Below are 20,722 nucleotides of genomic sequence, written 5' to 3'. Positions count from 1 at the left end.
TGCCTGTGCTCTATACAGATAATTACTGTCTGAGTCTGAATTTGAACCTAAGTTTTCCTTGTTGTAAGTGCTTATAAAAAAGCAACAAAAACACAATATGTCTAGTAAGGTTCCCAATATGGAGATAACTAAGAGCAAGGGAAAAAAACCCAAAAAACAAAAATGAGTTGGTTTGCAAGCAACACTGATGATAACCAACAATCAAAAAAATGCATGACTTAAACGCCCAGTACTTCATAGTCATAAAACCTATCCTTCCCTCAACTCAGAGACAATTTATTGTTATTTTTGAAACAATTTGAACAAGTTTCAATACTGATCTCCAAGCCCATACGGTGGACTATAAACAGTCAACTAGAAATAAGTTAGAGAGACTTTTACTGGAAGACATACAATGTGAAAAGAGATACTTGACAGGTAGGGAAGAAAAAAATGATACAAATTAGGAGTAAAAATTATAGGAATCAGGGATCATTTAGTGCAAGGGTAAACAAACTAGAGATACTCATAACTTTCAAGAACATCATTTGATTATAAGATATAATCTTTGATGTTCATAACCATGATGAATCATTAAGAAAATAACAAATTATATTATATACATTCTGCTTATGAAGGTGGGGGTACCAGCACCAGCTTGATTTTCATCTTTTTAAAAATATATCATTGTTTTAAGGTACTTGGATTTTTCTAAAGTGAAGCATCCAAAAACCAAGTTGAATGAGGAAAGGAGTTGAAGGAGATAAGGAAGCTTAGTCTAGAAGAGACAGGATGAATCAGGAAAGCTGTGTGTGGGTTTGCCATGTGAAAGAAGGATTGAACTTAATTCTGAGTCTTGTCAAAGTGTAAATTTGACCAGTAAATGGAATTTATAAAAATAAATATTGAATTCCATTCAACACAAAAACACTCAGAGCTTCCTGATAATGGAATTTGGGGTTTCCTTAGGTAGTGAGTTTCTTGTTCCCAGAAGTGTTCAATCTACAACTTGGTGACCACCTGTCAAGGAATTTTCTATAGTATGACAAGAGTTTTCCAATGTCCTTAAGGTTCTTTGAGTTTATCTGGGAAATTTAGGTACTTAGAATTGTTCATTTCTTTAAGGTTCCAAATCAAGGAAATTTTACTCAATTAGAGTTATTCTAATAGTCTATTGTCTTATAGATTTGAAACTTTGAAAGAAAAATTATCTATCACCAAAAAAAGCAGATCAATTATTGGAAGAGCAGAATCATACAATAGGAGGATTTAGTAATTTATGCCAACTCATCAATGCCTATGACATATAAGAAAAGAGACAGGAAAAGTAGACAATTGAAAATAGGGTAAGAATTTGGACAAAGCATTTGGTGTATCTTTAGAATTTAATCTGCCATGGATTAGGGCACATTAGGACCTCCTGGTGCAAATCTCTTCAAGACCCTGTACTTTCAACTTCTTTTCCATTTTCAGATACATTAATTCAGTTTCATGTAACTAAAATATATATTAAGCGTCCATGACATGATAGGCACTGAAGTTACAAAATCAAAATAAAAGAAAAATACTCCTCAAGAAATGTATAATCTACAAGAAAAACAAAACAAAACAAACAAATGTCACTGATAGAGAAATACAATGCCATTTGAGCAGAATTGTTGTTCAGTCCTTTCTGTAATTTGACTCTTTGTGACTCCATTTGGAATTTTCTTAGCAAAGATAATGGAGCGGCTTACCATTTCCTTCTCCAGCTCATTTTACAGATATGGAAACTGAAGCAAGCAGACTTAAATGAATTGCCCAGGGTCACCCAGTCTGAACCCTGATTTGAACTGAGGAAGATGAGTCTTCCTAATTCCAAACTCAGCACTCTTATCCACTGTACTACCTACCTGTCCCATTTGAAGAGAAACTTGAAAGAGCACTACAATGAACATCCCACACCTTATGAAAAATAAAAACTGATCATTATATAAAAGAAAAGGTACACTTTCAAAATCTAAACTTTCAAAGAAAGTTGCATCAACAAAATAGTAACAAAAATGTCCTCTTTCATTTTTGTACCCTTCTGAATACCTTTTAAATGTAGCTTTCCCATTTGTGCTGCTGTTTAGTAGGCACTCAAATGCTCACTGATTGATTGCCTGGTTGCTTGTAGTCACTATATATATATTACTGTTCTCATTCTTTCCCTTCTCTGTATTTCTTCATACTATTTGCTCCATACATCTTTGTGTTCTCCTAATGGGAAATTTCTTAAAGAATAATAGAACTCCTTTATGTTTGTGGGTCATATTTTGAGTCATCTCTCTTTTGCCCCTAAACTCTTCTCCATTTTTCTCAGAATCAACAGAGACATCTAAAATAAACTGTCAATGCTAAGTATGCCCACTAGCTTTAGGCAGCTACCTTTCTCCATTTATTTTGTGTGTGTGTGTGTGTGTGTGTGTGTGTGTGTGTGTGTGTGTGTGTGTTTTTCCCCCATTATGTGCATGAAAGTAATCAAACCCAAAAGTATAGGATTAAAATCTCTCTGTGCTTGGAGGGAAGGGACCAAGTCAAGCAATTTATTCTTTGAAATAGATAACTGAAGAAATAAATACTCTTCTACTAAAGCAACTGGTCTCTTCTGGAAAGTAATGTTTACCCTACAGGGAGCTCAAGCGCCTATACCACCACTCCAAGGAAACAAAACTCATCTATTTTGGAATTTTATCTTCTGCCAGGAAGCAGATATACTAAAAATATAAAATGACCCTGAACTCCCCTCACTGGCTCAGAAAAAGATCTTGAACTATCTTACTCCCTAAAGTATCAGCTGCCTGAAAGTCCTTGAAAGTCACTTCGTGAGTCTTAGGACATCAATTCAGCCTTAAGAACTTGAGTTTGGACCACCTGTGGTCTCGATCCCATCAAAGCCTCTTGATGGTCTGGACCTTTAACTTCTTGGCGACATCAGCAGCAGGAAAAGGGGTGGGGGGGATGGACTGACTATTAAATGTCTTTAATCCACTCTTGGCTCAACTTAAAGTTCAGTCTATATTCACTTCAGCACTGTTCAATGCCTTTGCCACTGGAATTCAGCAAGGAATTGACCTTGATCTCCAACTCAGTTCTCCTAGGATAATGTTATTTATAATTGCTTTTTGGGAGTATATATATATATATATATATATATATATATATATATATATATATATACACACACACACACACATATGTCTACTGATGTTTACAAAAACATATGTATGTACATATAAATACATGTAATATATATATAAATATATATATGTATATATATGTGTATGTATATATATATATATATACCATGATCTTTATCAATGTGAATATTCCCTTCACCCATATCATAATTCCTCTGTGGCTTAGTAGATGGTCTTTGTGAGCTTCTGTGGTTTTGATATTCATTACTTGACCTTCCTCTGAAACCCCCTTCATATACAGATTCCTGCCTCCAAAAAAAGTTAAGTACCTTCTATTTCTTCCTTTGGCCTTTGTGACAAAGGCCTCCTGATACTGACAAATGATTGGCTATGCATATCTTGGCCAAGGAGGAAGAATAAAAATGTGACATTGTTAAAGTAAGATCAGAGACATAGGCAATGTACAACAGAGTTAAGAATAACAGAGTGTGGGAATGGATTTAAAATTCTTGAAGCCTGTGAGTTTTGGGGAAGAAAAGATCGATTGATAGGTAGATAAACTGACAGATACAAGCAGAAAAATGATAGATAATAGTAGTATCAACAATAACAGTCAATTTTATATAGCCATTACTTTGTAACAGGAACTGTGCTATCTGATTTATAATTATTAGCCCAACTTGATCAATCAATCAACATTATTAATCATGTACTATGTGCCTTGCTCAGAGTCACACAGCTATCAGTCAAGGTTGAACTGATATCTTCCTGTCTCCAGGAGCAGAATTCTTTGCTTTCTACTGATGATAGGCATATTGAGATGTATTGATAGATACATAGCTAGAAATACGTATTAAGCTCTTACTATAAACCAGGCACTTTGCTAAGTAAGTCAAGAAAAAGCACTGTCCTCAGAAAGTTTATATTGTAATGAAGAATACAGGCGAAAAGAAGAGGGACGGAGAAATGTAATGAATAGGAATGGTGAAGGAGAGAGAGAATCCAGGCCATGGCAAAGTAGGACTTGAATGCTAGGTGGTCCTGGGGAGGGAGTCCCCATCAGAAGAGGGAGACAGGAAAAGAGATACACACACAAAATGACAAGCAGTTATAAGAGGCATTAAAATGGTACCTAGGCTGTTTTGCAATCCGAAAGGAAGCAATTAACTAAATGGATCTGTGCTTATAATTTTGGTCCTTAAACTATAGCTGCCAAACCTGTATACCCACAGCATCTCCAAGGGATAGGTTTTAACCAACCTTTAAGTCAGTTATCAGGGCAGAGAGGTGGCACAGTGGCTCCTGAGGTCAAATCTGGCCTCAAACACTTACTAGTTGTGTGACCCTGTTCTTGTTGTATCAAAAAAAAAAAGCTATCATATATGCCTTCCCCTACCCAAGCAATCATCTTTTCTCTTCTCTAAATTCTCTAGATCTTTTCCCAGATCTTCATATGGATTATCCTAGAGACCCTTCATCTTACGATTGAACTCCTTTTTGACATTCTCTAGGATGGAACACAATACTCCAGAAGATGACCTGGACAGGGCAGGATGATCTTTGTATTTTGCCTCGATGCTGGCCTCCTTCTTCAACTTTACCCCCAGAAAACCATGAAAAACTTGGTCACAATCTTTATTAATAAATAGATATAATATGTATTAAACAGATTACAGTCTAAGGTTGCTAGGTGTTACAATGCATAGAATATTAGGCCAGGTGATAGAAAGAGCAAAATTCAGTACTTTCTACCTGAGTATATCACCTAATTTCTACCTGACTCAGTTTCTTCATCTGTAAAACAGTGGATAATAATAGCACCTGACTCCTAGGATTGTTTTAAAGATCATATGAAATAATATTTGTAATGTGCTTAGCACATTATCATCCAGTATTTAGGAGGTTTTACATAAATGTTCCCTTCTCCTTTCCTTCCCTTGATCAGTCAGACTAGATGCCATGTTTAAGAAGAAAAAAAAAGGAAATGATATTAGTCTATTGTGATTTCTTCTTGATAAAGCCATGCTGGCTTTTTGCTAGTGCTATTTCATTTTCTGGATCAATAATACATTCTTGAATGACCTCAGATGCATTTCAGTTTAGAAATGCAGGTAGGGATGGGGGTGAGTGAGAATATAGCAGTTAGCATTAGATTTAGCAATAGCAAGGATGCTAGGTGCCATAGGCAATCAATATAGCAAAGAAGAGAAACAAATCGCTCCCAGCAAAGCTGTTATACAGCCTCTGTGGAGATAGGAGGGTGTGGTGATAGAAAAAGGTTTAGGGAGGAAAATGAGAATAGTCTACTGCAGTAGTCGCATAATTAGCCACTCCCATGCACCTTTGTGGAAGATTTGTTCATATGAAGAGAATTTTCAAACTCATTGGGATACCTGGAGTTGGGAAGCGTATCGCTGGGCTCCTTGGGAATCTTCTCTGAGATAGACAAGTTCTGTTCTCTTGATATGTGACCCCAAAGTACATGGCAACTAGGGGAGTTGTGTATGACATCCGTGTATCTCATTACCCTTGACTTGGGGTGGGGTAGAGGTTTCGAGGATCAGATATAAAATCCGTTGGCATTTAAAGCCCTTCACAACCTGGCTCCAATCTACTTTTCCAGGTTTATAGATAACTTTCCATCATAAACTCAACAATTTAGTCACATGGATCTTCTTGTTTCTTTAACTTCCACCGTCCATCTCTGAGTCTTTTCATACTATGGTATACTCCCTGTTCACGTGATCTCCACCTATTAGAATCACTAGTCTCTTTCAAGGATCAGTTCCACCTGCTAAATATTGTCTCTCTTGATCCCCCAATTGCTAGAACCTACACTCTTCCACACCTTCTTCTCCAGAAAATTATTTTTATAAGTATACATTATCTCACAAGATTAAGTGTCAGCTCTTTGAGGATAAGGAATATTTCATTTTTTTGTTCCTTTATCCCTAGGGCCTAGTATAATCCTTCTTTATGTCTGTTTAACAAAAGTATCTAGGTCATTCACTTGATTGATTGACTGAATATGGGCATAGGTTTGACATCTTAGGACCTTGGCTATGTCCCTAAGTATAGAACATTGTGGTTTTAACCTTCTGAATTTCATTCATATCTTGACCACTATTATTCCTAATTCACTTCCTAATCCCTATAACTGGGTCCCTGTCTGTCAAAAGTGCCCCCCCACTCCATGTGTTGTTTTGCTCATGAATAAAAGGAAGAAAATTCATGTTCAAATGTCAATATTAAAAACTTTAGTCACTGACCTCACATGCTGTTAGTTTTGCTATTTATTTAGAACTTCAATGTTAAAAAGGAAAAGGAAAGAAGTCTAGTATTGGACTTCAATCTATTGTGGCCAAACAAAATCAAAGTTTTAAACTAATCTCATATTCACCAAGAAAATTCCCTATATCAGAAATTTAAGGAATTGATTATAATCCAAATCTGTCTTTGGATAGATTAAATCAGGATCTTTCCTCTTGGTTTTCTGTTCATTTTGCAGAATAAGAATTTAAAGGAACTTCTAGAACTGAGAGCTATCGATTGATAATTCTAAGCTAATCAAATCAGAAAGGATGACAGGGAACCTGAAATTAATATTGCTTAAGGAAGTGTCTAGGGGGTAGCATGCTAAATGCCTTATACAGTAGCTTGGGGTAAGTCAGTTAACCTTTCTATGCTTGTATAAATAAGAATAAATATTTGCTGCTCCCTTGTCCCATATTACTTTATTGAAGATTAATGAAATAATTTCAGTAACACAGAAGAGCAAACAAAATGATCAATTCAAAAAGATAAACATGACCCTCTTGTCCTAGTCACAAGATCATAGGATTTATATCTGCAAGAACATTTGGGGATCATCTATTATGGGAATTCTCAAATTTTTGAATTATGTCTCCCCTTGAAAATATGGTAAAATTCATGAATCTTGTCAGACTATTTTTATAAAGTCATTATAAAATTAAACTATATTTTTCCAGTGAACAAAAATCTATTTTTTCTCTCTCCTACTATCGTAGTACCATTGGGGAAAAAAAGAAAAAGAAACCCCTTATAACCTGTTTAATTATATTTATAGCAAAACAAAACAAATCCCTGTACTGTCCACATCTAAAAATTATATCTCATTCTGAAGTTCAAGAAGTGGGTAGCATGTTTCATTATGGGCTCTATGGAATTATAGTTGGTCATTATGTTGATCAAAATTCTGAAGTCTTTCAATATTGCTTGTTATTATAGTGTTTTATATAAATCAGTCATGCAAGTTTTCTTAAATTTCACTAAAAATCCCTTTTTAGCATTTTTATGGCAAAATAGTATTGCATTATTATTCAGAATATAATACAAATGTAAAATACTAGAATATAATAAATTATTCAGAATCATGTTTTTAAATGAATAAAATATATAAAATTACAAAGGAGCACAATTATATTTAAATACAATTATAAAGCTTTATAAATAAAAATATGAATGTATGCTTATATATGAGAAAGAGAGATAATTTAGGTTAAGAATCCTTGATGTAGTTCAATCATCTCATTTTACAGATAAAGAAAGGAGTCCAAAGAGGAATGACTCATCCAAGATTATGTTGACATTAGAATCCTATAAAATAAGGAAACCTAATATAAATAATTTCTGATACTTGCCTTCAACAGAAAATAACTTTGAATGGGTTAATACAGCACCTCAAACTTTTTACTAATAAGAGAAGAACCCATGACATGGACGCCAAATAGGTGGTTATGATTTTTCTTTTGCAGGAGGAAAAAATTCCAACAACCCTGTTTTTCAATGAGCTGACCAGGGAGGGATGTAAGACAAAATTGCTTCAGGTTTTTCTGGGATTTATTGTGGAACAAGTGGGGGGAGATGAGGGTCTTTAATGCTAAGTGAAATGAGACTCATGTCAAATTGAGGATAAGCCTACAGGCTGCATTGAATGAGAGGAGAGGAGAGAAGCCAGAGAGAATGAAAGACAAGAACAACATTTTAATTATGGTAAGTAGATGCCTCAAGGCCCTTTTACTGGAACCTGAATGAGGATCTTGGAGCTGTGGATCAGCTTTGGGCAAAAGCCACAAAAGTATCTGGGGTGAGTTATAGTCATTTAAGCTTTGGAAAAAAAAATCAGAGATTTGAAATGAATAGGTGGGAGTGAATCTAATACCCAGTTATAACATGGGATTTGTATTTCTTTAATCTTTCTTGGATCAAGTTATTTTAAAAATAGTGATTTCAGTCAATGTTATGCTAAGTTGTTTTGGAAAAAAATAGAATTCACCTTATTTTCTCAAAAAAGCATTAAGTAAAAAAGTGAATCTGTGATGCTCACCATCTACTTGGTGACAATTTGTTTAAACTACTGAACTAAAAAAGTGGGAGGAAATAGTCTCTAAGTGTTCTTGTTATAAACAGAAGTATAGGGACAGGACCTGGAAATTCCCCAGTGAAGAAAACTTCTCTCCTAATGTGGGCTGACGTTGTCTCTGAAACTTCATAGTCTTAGAGAGTTGTATAGAGAACACTGAGAAACCAGGGTCACATAGGCTGTATATATCAGAGGCAGGATTTGTCCCCAAGTATTTCTGGCTTTGAGTCCAACAAGTGTTGTCAACTATGCTATACTATGCTACCTTCTCAACACATTTTATAAAATGATGGTAAATGTCATAATGCACTTCCAATTATAGGCTTATCCCTTGGTCTGACCAACTTTTCTCTAGATCTACTATGAAAAAAATAGAAGGAAATAAATAGGTAAAGACTATATTCCATTATAGGCATAATAATGCACACAAGAGCTAAATCAACAGATATTTAAATTCTTTTAAATCTTAATCTGATTTACTAGTGACTCTGAAAATGACCAATCCAGCATGAAGAAAGCATTTTTCCCCCCTTCATGTCTGAATATCCAGTTAAGTTGAACTATGTTTATACTGAAAGAGGATCATGAAATTACTGAAGTCCTTTCCAAGTGGCAGTGATGCCCAACTGCTATCAAATCACTTCATTAGGACTCTATCAGGATGGTGAGCTGCCATCTCAGGGAAAAAAATTAATTTTCTATCTGGAGTAGCACAGTAGCTATCAAGCATAAGGAGCAAATAACATCCTATATGATTAATTTGGTACTTGGTCTTCATTGTAATTATCTCTTCTGTCCTTTCATTATGCTGATCATTCATTACCTACAGTAAATAACCTACTTTAGAAAGAACCTTTCTCCCTATCAGGGTTTTGAGTAACTGCTAGACTGCGCAGGTAAACGTTACATAAAAACTCATTAAAAGCCCATCTTGAGGCCAATTCATAGAAACACCTGAAGGAAGAACCTAACATTTCTCATTAGCATGTAATTTCTGTGACATCTGCCTGTCTTTTTATCCTGGAAGAGGAGTGCCACATGGAGCAATCATGAGAAAGCTCCATTATTCAAAGAGCAGAGAAGAATAAGGGTAATAGAACATCAAAGGTTTTTTAAGAAACCCAGTTTTCTTAATCAACAGAGATTAACAATTGATAACTATGATTATGTCACCTTCTCTGATTTATAACATTTTTCATCCTTTATAACTTGCTCTTCTGGCCTTTTGTGAAGCTAAAAATAACAAATAAGATGTTTTGTTTTATTTTGTTTTGTTTGTTGTTTTTGGCTAGGGCTTTCAACAACATTTTACAGACAGAGGATTTCAGATTTGGAAGGGACTTTTGCAATTTTTTTTTTTACTTCAGACCATACTGGGGGAAAAAAACCCAATATAGCATGCCCAATAAAGCAGTTATTTAGTTTTTGCTCAAAGACCTATAGTGGAGAATCCACCAATGACTAAGATCTGCCATTACTTTGGTTTGGTTGCATTTATTGTGAAAATTTTTTCACAATATCAAGCCTAAATTTGTCTTTTTGCAATATACCTCCTATGTGAGTGATGATTTTTGTTGTTTGAAGTGTATTTTAGAGCAAAATATTTTTTCATCTTCAAAAAAATACCATTATTGCTTCTCAAGTTCACCGGAATGTCAGTTTTTGCAACATTTTTAAGACTAATGATTAGAAGCATATGTGAGGAAGGTCATATACATAGTTACCTTGGTGAAATGACCATTGGAAATTTGTATCCAGTTTAAAATTTCATCACATTTCTGAATGGTGATGGTCAGACTAAGGTATGTTTATAGAAGGATAAGCAAGTTAGCAAGAGATTTAAAACAAAACTGAATGAGAGTTGGTTGAAGGAATTGGTGATTCATAATTTGAGAAAGCTAGGCTTAGCTTGGACAAAGTTAAGATGAAATTTTTTGAAGTTTTCATTTTGAAGGAAGATTGGATCTATCCTGCTTGACCTCAGAAAGAATTAAAAAACAGTGGGTAAAAGCTACAGAGAGGCAGATTTCATCTAAGCACAAGGAACATTTCCTAACAACATGCTATTAACATGTGAGCATAGGGGTGAGGATTGTATTCCTGCCTTTTTTTGTATCAGTGTTTACAATAGTGCTTGACTCATGATAAATGTTTTGTAAATATTTATTTGTTATCTACAAAAAAAGACAAATGTGAAGGTGAAGGGAGTTAGGGATAGTGAATTCTTTTTTTGCTAGGTGTTTTTTATTCTAGAAAAATCTGGGTAGCTATTTATTGAAAATGTGAACATAATTTATGGGAATAGAGGGAATAAACTAAAAGACCTCTGAGGTCCCTTCTATCTCTAAGATTCTTCACTTTTGAAACCAAAGAGGCTCTTGAAACACCACGTTGTTTTAGTGAGCTAGAAGGAACTACTTCCCTTCACCTCTCACCCCCTCCCCCCAAATCCTCAAATTCTACCATTAGACTATTCATCCTTCAAGTTCAGGGATTCTTAACCTTTTTAATATAATGGGGCCCCTTTGAAGCTCTGATGGCATAATGTTCTTAAAGCATGAAAGTATATAAAATTATAAAAGAAAAATAATTATATTGAAATGCATATTCTATATTCATGTATACATCTGAATATGTGTGTAACTCTTTCACTATGTGTGTGTTTGTGTGTGTGCACATGTGAGCATGTGTGTATAAAGTTCATTGACTGTCACTCTTGGTAATCTATGAAACCTGCTAAAACAGGAGGATATAATAATGAGAACAGATTCTAAAAAGCTAGAATGAAAACAACAGCAAAAAACCCCCTCAAAACAAAATAAATAAAACCATGAGATCATTAGGATCACAAAATAAGAGGATGAATTATTACTAAAATATGGTTTGGCCATAATTTTTTTTAAAGTATAGGGAGTAATTTCACTAAAGGAAAAGTCAAGATTTTAGTTGTGTTTTTTTTAGTTGTTTTACTGTTGTTTTTGATTTTCTACACCAAACTCATTCAGTATTGAAGAGTTAATTTAATAATTGCTACCAGATTTGCTGTTAGACAAGGATAAAGAGAAATATTGTTAGATTCTTGATAAGAAAATTAGAAATGTAGAACCATTTTGACTATGACTAGTGGGGGCATCAGCTTTGTATTCTACTTTTGTGGCAATAGGTGGGATTTTAACTCTAAAGGTTAAAAAAAAAAAGGAGAAAATCTTATATTCATTTTATCTTATGTACTCAGATCTAACTTAAATCCAAATGCTTTAAAAATCTTCAGTAGCTCTAATTTCCATCTCTTTACTAGTTTGAACTCACAGAAAGATATCTTCTTAGTTAGAAGTGATTTTAGAAGTCATCTAATTCAATTTTTCATTCACCTAAAGAATTACCATGAGAATATTCCTAGCAGATGATCATCCAATATCTGTCAACATTTTCAATGCTGTCAAAAGCTGTTTCTTCATCTATTGAGATAATCATGTGATTTCTATTGGTTTTGTTATTGATATGGTCAATTATGCTAATAGTTTTCCTAATATTGAACCAGCCCTGCCTTCCTGGTATAAATCCCACCAAGTCACAGTGAATTATTCTGGTGATAAATTGCTATAATTTCTTTGCAAATATGCCAGATCATATTATCCCACTGTGAGGTATTTGTTGTGCTGCATCATCTATGTCCTGTTCCTCAGACTATGAGCACACCCACTTTTTATTTTTTATTTTTTGGAGGTTTTTTCAAGGCAATTGGGTTAAATGACTTGTCCCAGATCTCATAGCTAATAAGTATCAAGTGCCTGAGGTTGGATTTGAACTTGGGTCCTCCTGATTCCAGGACCAGTGTTCTATCCACCGTGCCACCTAGCCACTCTCATGGATCCATTTATTATTTCTTTCTTTTTTAAAAATTTTATTTATTTAAGGCAATGCGGTTAAGATTGACTTGCCCAAGGTCACACAGTTAGGCAATTATTAAGTATCTAAAGTAAGATTTGAACCCAAGTCCTCCTGACTCCAGGGCCAATATTTAATCCACTGTGTCACCTAGCTGCCCCTCATTTACTATCTCTTTCTAGACCATTTCCCAAGCTACAAAGTCAGTCTTGTCTTTCCCCTAAGTTCTGATCACATATCATCATTTTCCTACTGGACATATTAACTGAATATCTCATTGCCAGATCAATTTCAGTATATTCAAAACAGAATTAATCATCTTTTTCCTAAAATCTCTCCCTCTTCCAAATTTCTGTTTTTGGCACTACCAATGGCACTCACCTAGGTGAGTGAGCTTGGAATCATTCTCAGTTCGTTTTTTTTCCCCTGATCTCTGCCCAAATCTAATCAGTGTTAAAATATTATTAATTTTACCTCTACAATAACCTTCACATCTGTTTGCTTCCTACCACTCCTCTGGCTCTCAGGCCCTCATAACATCTCAGATTACTACAATAACATTCTAATTTACCTTCTGGTCTAAAGTCCCTCCTTTCCCCAATTCATATCCCACATGACTAATGAAAGTGATATTCCTAAAGCACAGATCTGACCATGCTACTCCTATATTCAAAAACTTCCAGTGACTCCCTGTCACTTTTTTTTTAGGATTTTGAAAGGCAAATGGGGTTAAGTGGCTTGCCCAAGGCCACACAGCTAGGTAAATATTAAGTGTCTGAGGCCTGCTTTGAACTCAGATACTGCTGACTCCAGGGCCAGTGCTCTATCCACTGTGCCACCTAGCTGCCCTTCCCTATCACTTTTAAGATAAAATACGTATTACATTATTTGGCATTCAAACATCTTTGTTATCTGATTCCAGTCTACTTTTTCAAACTTCTCACAAATTATTCCCTTTCTATGGTCCAACAAGACTGACCTAATGATATTCTCATTCCTATTTACAGAGTTCTGCACAGGCTAAAAATGAATCTCTGAAGGAGAGGAATTAAGAAAGATTAATTGGAGTAGGTAGGAAAAAAGGAAGGATGAGGAATAAGAATTTATTAAGTATCTACTATGTTCCAGACCCTTTGCTAAGCTCTTTACAAATATCTTTTATAAATAGTCATATGAGATAATAATAGTTATTGTTATATAGTAATTTAAGTTTTGGAAAGCAGTTAACAAATATTGTCTCATTTTATCTTTTATAACAACCAGGGAGATAGGGGTTTTTATTATTTCTATTTTATAGTTGAGGAAACTGAGGAAGATGGAGTTTACAGGATTTGCTCAGGTTGTCATAGCTAGGAATAATCTGAGGCAATAATTGAACTCAGTTCTTTCCAAAACAAAGTTTAGTACTCTATTCACCATACTACTGACTTGCCTCTAGATTAGAACTTGCTCCATTTAATGGTCATTGACGACCTCAGTTAGCTCTTAAGACTTGGAATTGTAGATAGAAGTGAACTTTTCATTTCTAAATTTGATTCTACATTTTGACTTGTTCTTTAGCCTATCTGCATTATTTTTGGAGACTTCCACATTTTTTAAAAACCATGTTGCTTATAATTTCTAAAGGGACATTTTAATTATTATTTTCTACATTATATCATTATTGCACATAATGTTAATAATCATCAATTACAAGGAAAATGCCTTTTATTCAACAGAATAGACTTTCAACAAAAATGCAGTGAATCAATGCATTATAGATGGATAGATAGATGACATAGTTTAGGGATCAAAGAGAATTATTTCAGAAATAATTTGAGATAATCTTTTTTCAGAATATCAAAAATATTCACAAATAAAATCTTTGACAATGAGGTCATATGGAAGTGGAAGTCAAGTGAGTCAAATTTCTTAGGTGAGTTCAGTTGTGCCCCAGGTTCCTGAAAGAACTATAAGTCTATATGGAGATAATTTGGGGAATTGAATCTTGGTCTGCAGCGTCATATCATGTAAACAAATTAGTGATCTAATCCTGTAGCTGTGTATTATCACAGATTTCAGATTCTTTCATTCCTCCATTGATATGTTCAACAGAAGTAGTACTGATGCTTCTAAACATTTACCCACTTCTTTATCACATACACTGTCATGTCCTGTGATATGTTACATCTTCCAGAAATAAATCAGAGCTGTTTCTAAATTTTATATTCTTCCTCAAAACACTAAAGACTCAGTTACAAAGATATTATGACTCCTATATTCAATCAGGAATATAAAATCTAAAATGAGCACCTTTGATGGTCATGGGTAGAGCTGAATATAGCAACTGTCAAAATGAAGAATTTGGATATTTCTTAGGAATATTTTCCTAAAAATAACAATTCCAGGGAATTTCCTAGGTGTTGATTCTACATGTAGTCATTCATCATCAATCATCATAGTCCTCTTTTGGACACTATAGAAATAATCACTAAACTGTTTACTGTTTTCATGTTTTTATTTCCTGCTTCTAGAGTCTTCAAACATTTTACTTAGCATAACAAATTATTCATTCATTTATCCATTCAGAATTGCCAATCTTCTTGGTAATCATGATTTTCCTATCTTTTGTTATTATTTCTAGTCTATAAATGAGGTAGCTAAGGAAAAGTAAAAGAAATGGCAAAGCATTCCAGTATCTTTGCCAAGAAAACCCCAAATGAGGTCATGAAGAATTGATTGAACAACAGAAAATGGAAAGTTCAATTCTGGACCATGAAAAGTGCTTAGAGATCTTTTGGTACAAACTCCTCATTTTACAGATGAAGAAACTGAAACCCAGAGCAGTGTGTCTTGTGCAAGGATAGCATGCTAACCCAGATCTAAGAAGGGTAAAACGACATTAAGACATCATGTTCCCTGTCTACAAAACTCAGGTCTTGATCTACTAATATGCTCTATGTGGATACACTTGAACTATGTTTGTGGTTTCAAATCAGTCTCTACAAAGAAATTTGATAAATAATGATATGAACTCTAATTATCAAAGGAATTGTATAAGAATGACAGGATGTCTCTTTCTGGAGGCTAGAGGCCAGACATCTGAGGCAGATCTATTGATACCTGTTTGCTTTCTTAACATCTTCAAATTAAGATCTTGAAGCAGATGGAGAGAAAAGAGGCTTTTGTCTTTTTCTTGCAGCTAGACCCTGGAGCCTTACAGCCCATTTAATATTCAGATAGGCATCCAGGCCTATGGGACTGACCAAAACCATTCAGAATCTCTGAACCTTTGAAGTCTGTCCATCACCTGAGAAAGCCTGTACTTGTGAAAGTCTATATAACACAGACTGTTTGCACTATAGAAAATTATCTCCATACTGTTCCACCTTATAAAAAAAAAAACCTCACCTCACAGTGATTGATCTATACAAGTCAACAAAGTGAATATATTAAGTTTTATTTGATTTGTGATCATTTATTTATATTCAAGGCACTCTTAGCTTCATACTTTTGCCTCTTTGATGATGCTTCATAGCAAGCAACTGGGTTGGCAAGTAGCAAATAAGCTATAATTTTTCCCTCTATTGCCAGAAGTAGATATTAAGTACAGAGAGTCAAGGCAGAGGATTTAAGGAGCAGTGGGGTAGTTTATGAAGGTCACCAGTTAAAAAATCTTTAAAGTTCAGACTCACCCAAGTTAATCTTATATAGACATGAAAAATATAGCTTGGATTTGCAGTTTCTTACATAGTCATCATTTTTACCTCAAATAAATCTTCTATGGATCATTAATAATATTTTTCCTAACTTAAATATTGATATTTCCTTTGGGAATCAGGAGAAGATATGAGTATTATGAAACATTTATTAAGACTCAGCCAATTAAAAACAGATCATCAATCATTGATGGCAAATCTAGTCTTTGTCAAGTAGATTTCATACACAAACACTCCCAAATAATATTCACCTTATCAAGGTTAAAGAATTAAATAAAATAAAATTCTAGATTTGGAGTCAAAAGATCTGGTTTCAAATATTGCCTCTTCCATTCCAATTCAATTCAACTTATTTATTAAGCACCTATTATTTACAAGACATAAGATACTAGGCAAGAAGATACAAAGATTAAAAGATGTCCTGCTCCCAAGGTAATTATATTTGATTTAGAGGTTATTAATATGTGCATATCAGATAAAAACAAAGGAAAGCACCAAAAACTGAGGGGGAATCTTGAAAAACCCACACAAGCAATGGCTCCTTGAAAAAAGTTAGGGATTTTAGAAGGCAGAAGTGGAAAAGGAAGAGATTCTAAACATGAGGATTCACTTGAATCAGCTACTGGGAGATGCAATGTCTTGCACATCATACAACTAACTTCATAACCTTGGGAAAACCCATAAATATATATATATATAATATGTTTTATTGATGTCCCTTTAAAAAACAAAACAAGACACCAATGTTACTTTCCAGTAGTCCTCTTTACCTCCAAAAACACTATCTTATAACAAAAATGAAAGTAAAGTAAAATAAATCAACTCATAAGATAGGTTTCAAAATATGTTTCATTCTGCACTCCTCTTTTCTACTGAGAGGCAAGAGACTTGCTTTACCATTATAAGTTTCCTAAAATCCAGATTTGTAGCTATCTTGGTAAAATTTCTGAAATCTTTTAGGATTCTTTTGAAAGAACTTTTTGAAAACATTAGAAATGAGCCTGAATTGAGTCCATAGACATGAAGATATAAGTGAGTCAGTAAAGGGAAAGATTAGCTAAAAAAAAATAATGCTTTACTCTATTTAAATTTCAATAAAGACAAGGGGTTTCTTTTAAACACTTGTTTGTGATTTTGTCAGGAGGGTCTACTGGTTACAAGTTACATGAGTCTTAAAAAAAACACAAGGTCAAATCCTCAGAAGAAGATGTAGTTACTGAAACCAAATAAGAACCATTTACAATAATAACAACAATGATGATTAATCTTTGGAAAAACAGATAGTATCATCCAGATGGTCAGTTCCCAATACATTCCTTTCCACCTGATCTGGCACTGACCTTTCTACTTGAATCTCCACTCCTATCATGGTTCACTACTTTCCTTTCAACTCCTTAAAATCCAGTGTTTGGAAGAAACTATTAGTTACTGGACCTGGTCATTAAGTTCCTATTTGCTGAACTTTCCAATCAGATTTATCCTTTTGATCAGGAGAACAATGACTTTAGCAGACTTTCCCTGCATCTGTTTATTTCTGGGCAAAGCAAAGCATTTGTAATTTTCCTCTTTTCTTTGACATTTAAGCTTTTGTCTTTTAAATAACAGTAAAAAAGCAAGAACAAAAACAAATAAGCAAAAGCAATTTTAGAGAACTTAAATAATTTTATTGTTACTTAAAACAAGGTAGATGCTTACTTAGAAAGCTATGGTCTCTTCTACAGGGTTCTGGGGTTCACAAGTACATTGACAGCTGACCCAAGCACAAGGAACATCTTTGGATATTTTAACCTTTGTGGGAGACAATTGTTAAAATAAAAGGATTCACTCTACCAAACATAGTAGGTGCTTAATAAATGTTGTTGAATTTAACTGAATTGAATTGAAAGAGCAATTCATTTTTGTCAAAATCCAAAAATATCCAAAAATCCAAAAATAGTTTGGTTCAGGGAAAATTGTGTTTTTTCTGTACACCTTCAAAGCATCTTTTAAAGCAGGGAATACTAGAAAATGAATGTTTGCCTAAGAAACTTGATTCAAAGGGAAGGTTTTTTTAGTTAGTTTTTTTTTTACCTGATGATTAGCAAATATATTGAGATTGATCTGTTACAGGAAGAGTGTGCATAATAAGAAGAATTACAAGAGGCAAAATTCTAATGGACAGGCCAAGAGACAAGGAGTTTTCATATCAAGTATGTCAATTTACAACTCAAAAGCTGACTTGATCCTTCCACTTAAGTCTAGAAGTAATGAGCACTTACACTGTGCCCAGAACCATGTTTAGTAAGCACTGTGAAGTATTAAAAAAAAATTAAAATTGAAATAGAAAACACAACTCATGTCCACTGCATATTGGAAAAATAATAAGCTTTCTCAGCTTCTGTAGACCCTAAAATGAGAATTTTCCCCTAGTCTAGCATATTTCACAATCCTCTCTCCTGCTATCATTTTGTTTCTCAGATCATAGATTTAGAACCAGAAGGAACCTTTAGCAATCATCTGTTCACATTCCCTCTTTTTAGAAATGAAGAAGTAAGGCTCGAAGAGGTCACTAATGAAGGTATGAATTACAGGATCTGTATTCATGTCATTTAGACCCTATAATTAGAGCTCTTCCCACTCTTGTCTTCCAATTTATACTTGCTAAAGCATATATGGCCACAGTCCTCATCATCCTCATCTCATAAAGTGGTCAAGCCATTCACATTTTACCTATACAGCAACATTATCCCTGCTCTCTAGATCTGAGCAGATTGCCTACTTATAGAAAAAAGGGATGCAGATGCATGTCATAATTAGCACGGGCAACCTACAGTGGAAGAATTATCCTTATGTTTTTATGACAATTCTATAATCATGGCACTATTTACTATTGTATTTTGATTGGGGAAAGGGGGAGAAGTTGTTGATTTTTCAGTGTATTTATTTTATGCAGTTTTGTGCTTTCCTATGAAGAAACCCGAATGTCTCTGGCTACCTGGGCACAAAACCTAACCAAAAGGGTTTCAGTTCTCATTCAAAAGTAATGTCAGCTGAGATTCAGGACCATAATTACTTTTCCCTTACCCACTAAGATTGAGAGTGGGCTGTCATTTCTTTTTTAGCAGAATGGAAAAAGCCTTTGTTCTACACTGATGTCTCAGTGGGGAAAAAAGAAGCTCCAATCCTGAATAATTTGGTTATGAAAAATATTCAATTATATCCCAAGTTTAATTCATTTAATAATGAAAAGTAAATGAGATCAAGTAGCATGTTTGATTTGTCTCAGAAGGAGGAGGATTGGTCTGCAGGAATGGATTTGAAGGTAGAACACAGTAAGAAATGAACCCTGACTATGGAAATCCTATTTCAATTTACAGAAGAAGGTTTTGTCTTCTGTAGGATATCATGAGGGTAGTGAAGAGGAAAAGACCTTGTTTCGAAATGGCTCCACGTTTGTACATATATGACCACATGTAGATGCCACTCGAATCCACTGAAACAGGATTTGTGAGTGATTGTCATACTTACCATTTTTGCAGATAGGACAACACTGATCTGGCTCATACACAGGATCCACACATTCAGTCTGAGGACAAGCTGAAACTGTGCAAAGCACTTCACCGTTGGCTTCACATTGGCATTTCTCACAGGGAGAGACCTGAAACACAAACCCACATCCAAGTTACTGCTTCAACAAATGATGCTTAGGTCTGGATGAGCCAAGATCCCCTGTTTTTTTGTTTTTTTGTTTGTTTTTTGAAAAGCTGTGGAGTTAAGTGACTTGCCCAAGGTTACACAGCTAGGTAACTTTTACGTATCTAAGTCCAGATTTGAACTCAGGTCCTCCTGACTCCAGGGCCAGCTAGCTGCCCCAGACCTATTTCAGGTTCAATTAAATGCATAATCTCCAGAAAAGGTCAGTGATTTAATATTGTAGTCTGGTAGCAAAATTAATAATCAATTGTTGGACTATCAAAGTAAATTTAATCTCGTTTGTTCTTTAGCAACAATTCTAAGTTTTGTTTAGCAGTCAGTACTATTTCTGTGAATGAGAAAAAATGAGACAAGTTAAATTTGGTCATGACTAAGAGATAATAGGGCAGTTAGGGCATCAGGAGGGTGTGAGTTCAACTCTTAATTAGGACTGATTACTTGTGATGTGACCCTGGGCAAGTCACTTAACCCTGTTTGACTCAATTTTTGATCTGTAAAATGAACTGGAGAAGAAAATATCAAATCATTTTAGTATATTTACCAAAAAAAAATTCCCAAATGGGGATCACAAAGAGTCAGACATGACTGAAATAAATGAATGACCCAGAGCTAATAGGAAGCAGCTAGGTGGCTCAGTTGATAGAGTTCTGGGTCTGGAGTCAGGAAGAACTGGGTTTAAATTTGGACTCAGGGACTTAGAAGCCATGTGATCCTGGACAAATCATTTAACCTGTTTTCCTTGATCCCCAGGGGAAGGTATCTTTGTAAAGGGGGTAGTTAGGTGACACAGTGGATAGTGCACCTGGCTTGGAGTCAAGAAGACTTCTCTTCCTGAGCTTATATTCCAGCCTTAGACACTAGATGTGTGACTGTGGACAAGTCATTTAACCCTGTTTGCCTCAGTTTACTCATCTGTAAAA

The 20,722-nt window shown here is 34.7% G+C and overlaps 1 protein-coding gene across 1 annotated transcript in view; it reads right to left on the bottom strand.

Moving 5' to 3' along the window:
* VWC2 (von Willebrand factor C domain containing 2) overlaps window positions 1–20,722 on the bottom strand; it is a 188,312-nt gene that overhangs the window by 128,261 nt on the left and 39,329 nt on the right. The window contains exon 2 of the mRNA XM_074196054.1: window positions 19,617–19,746. Coding sequence (XP_074052155.1) covers window positions 19,617–19,746 — 130 coding nt within the window. The remainder of the gene's footprint in view (window positions 1–19,616; window positions 19,747–20,722) is intronic.

The sequence above is a fragment of the Macrotis lagotis genome, chromosome 8, assembly GCF_037893015.1.
Source record: "Macrotis lagotis isolate mMagLag1 chromosome 8, bilby.v1.9.chrom.fasta, whole genome shotgun sequence".
NCBI classification, from domain to species: domain Eukaryota; kingdom Metazoa; phylum Chordata; class Mammalia; order Peramelemorphia; family Peramelidae; genus Macrotis; species Macrotis lagotis.
The sequence above is the reverse complement of the archived record's forward strand: the minus strand, read 5'-3'. Positions and strand labels throughout refer to the sequence as shown.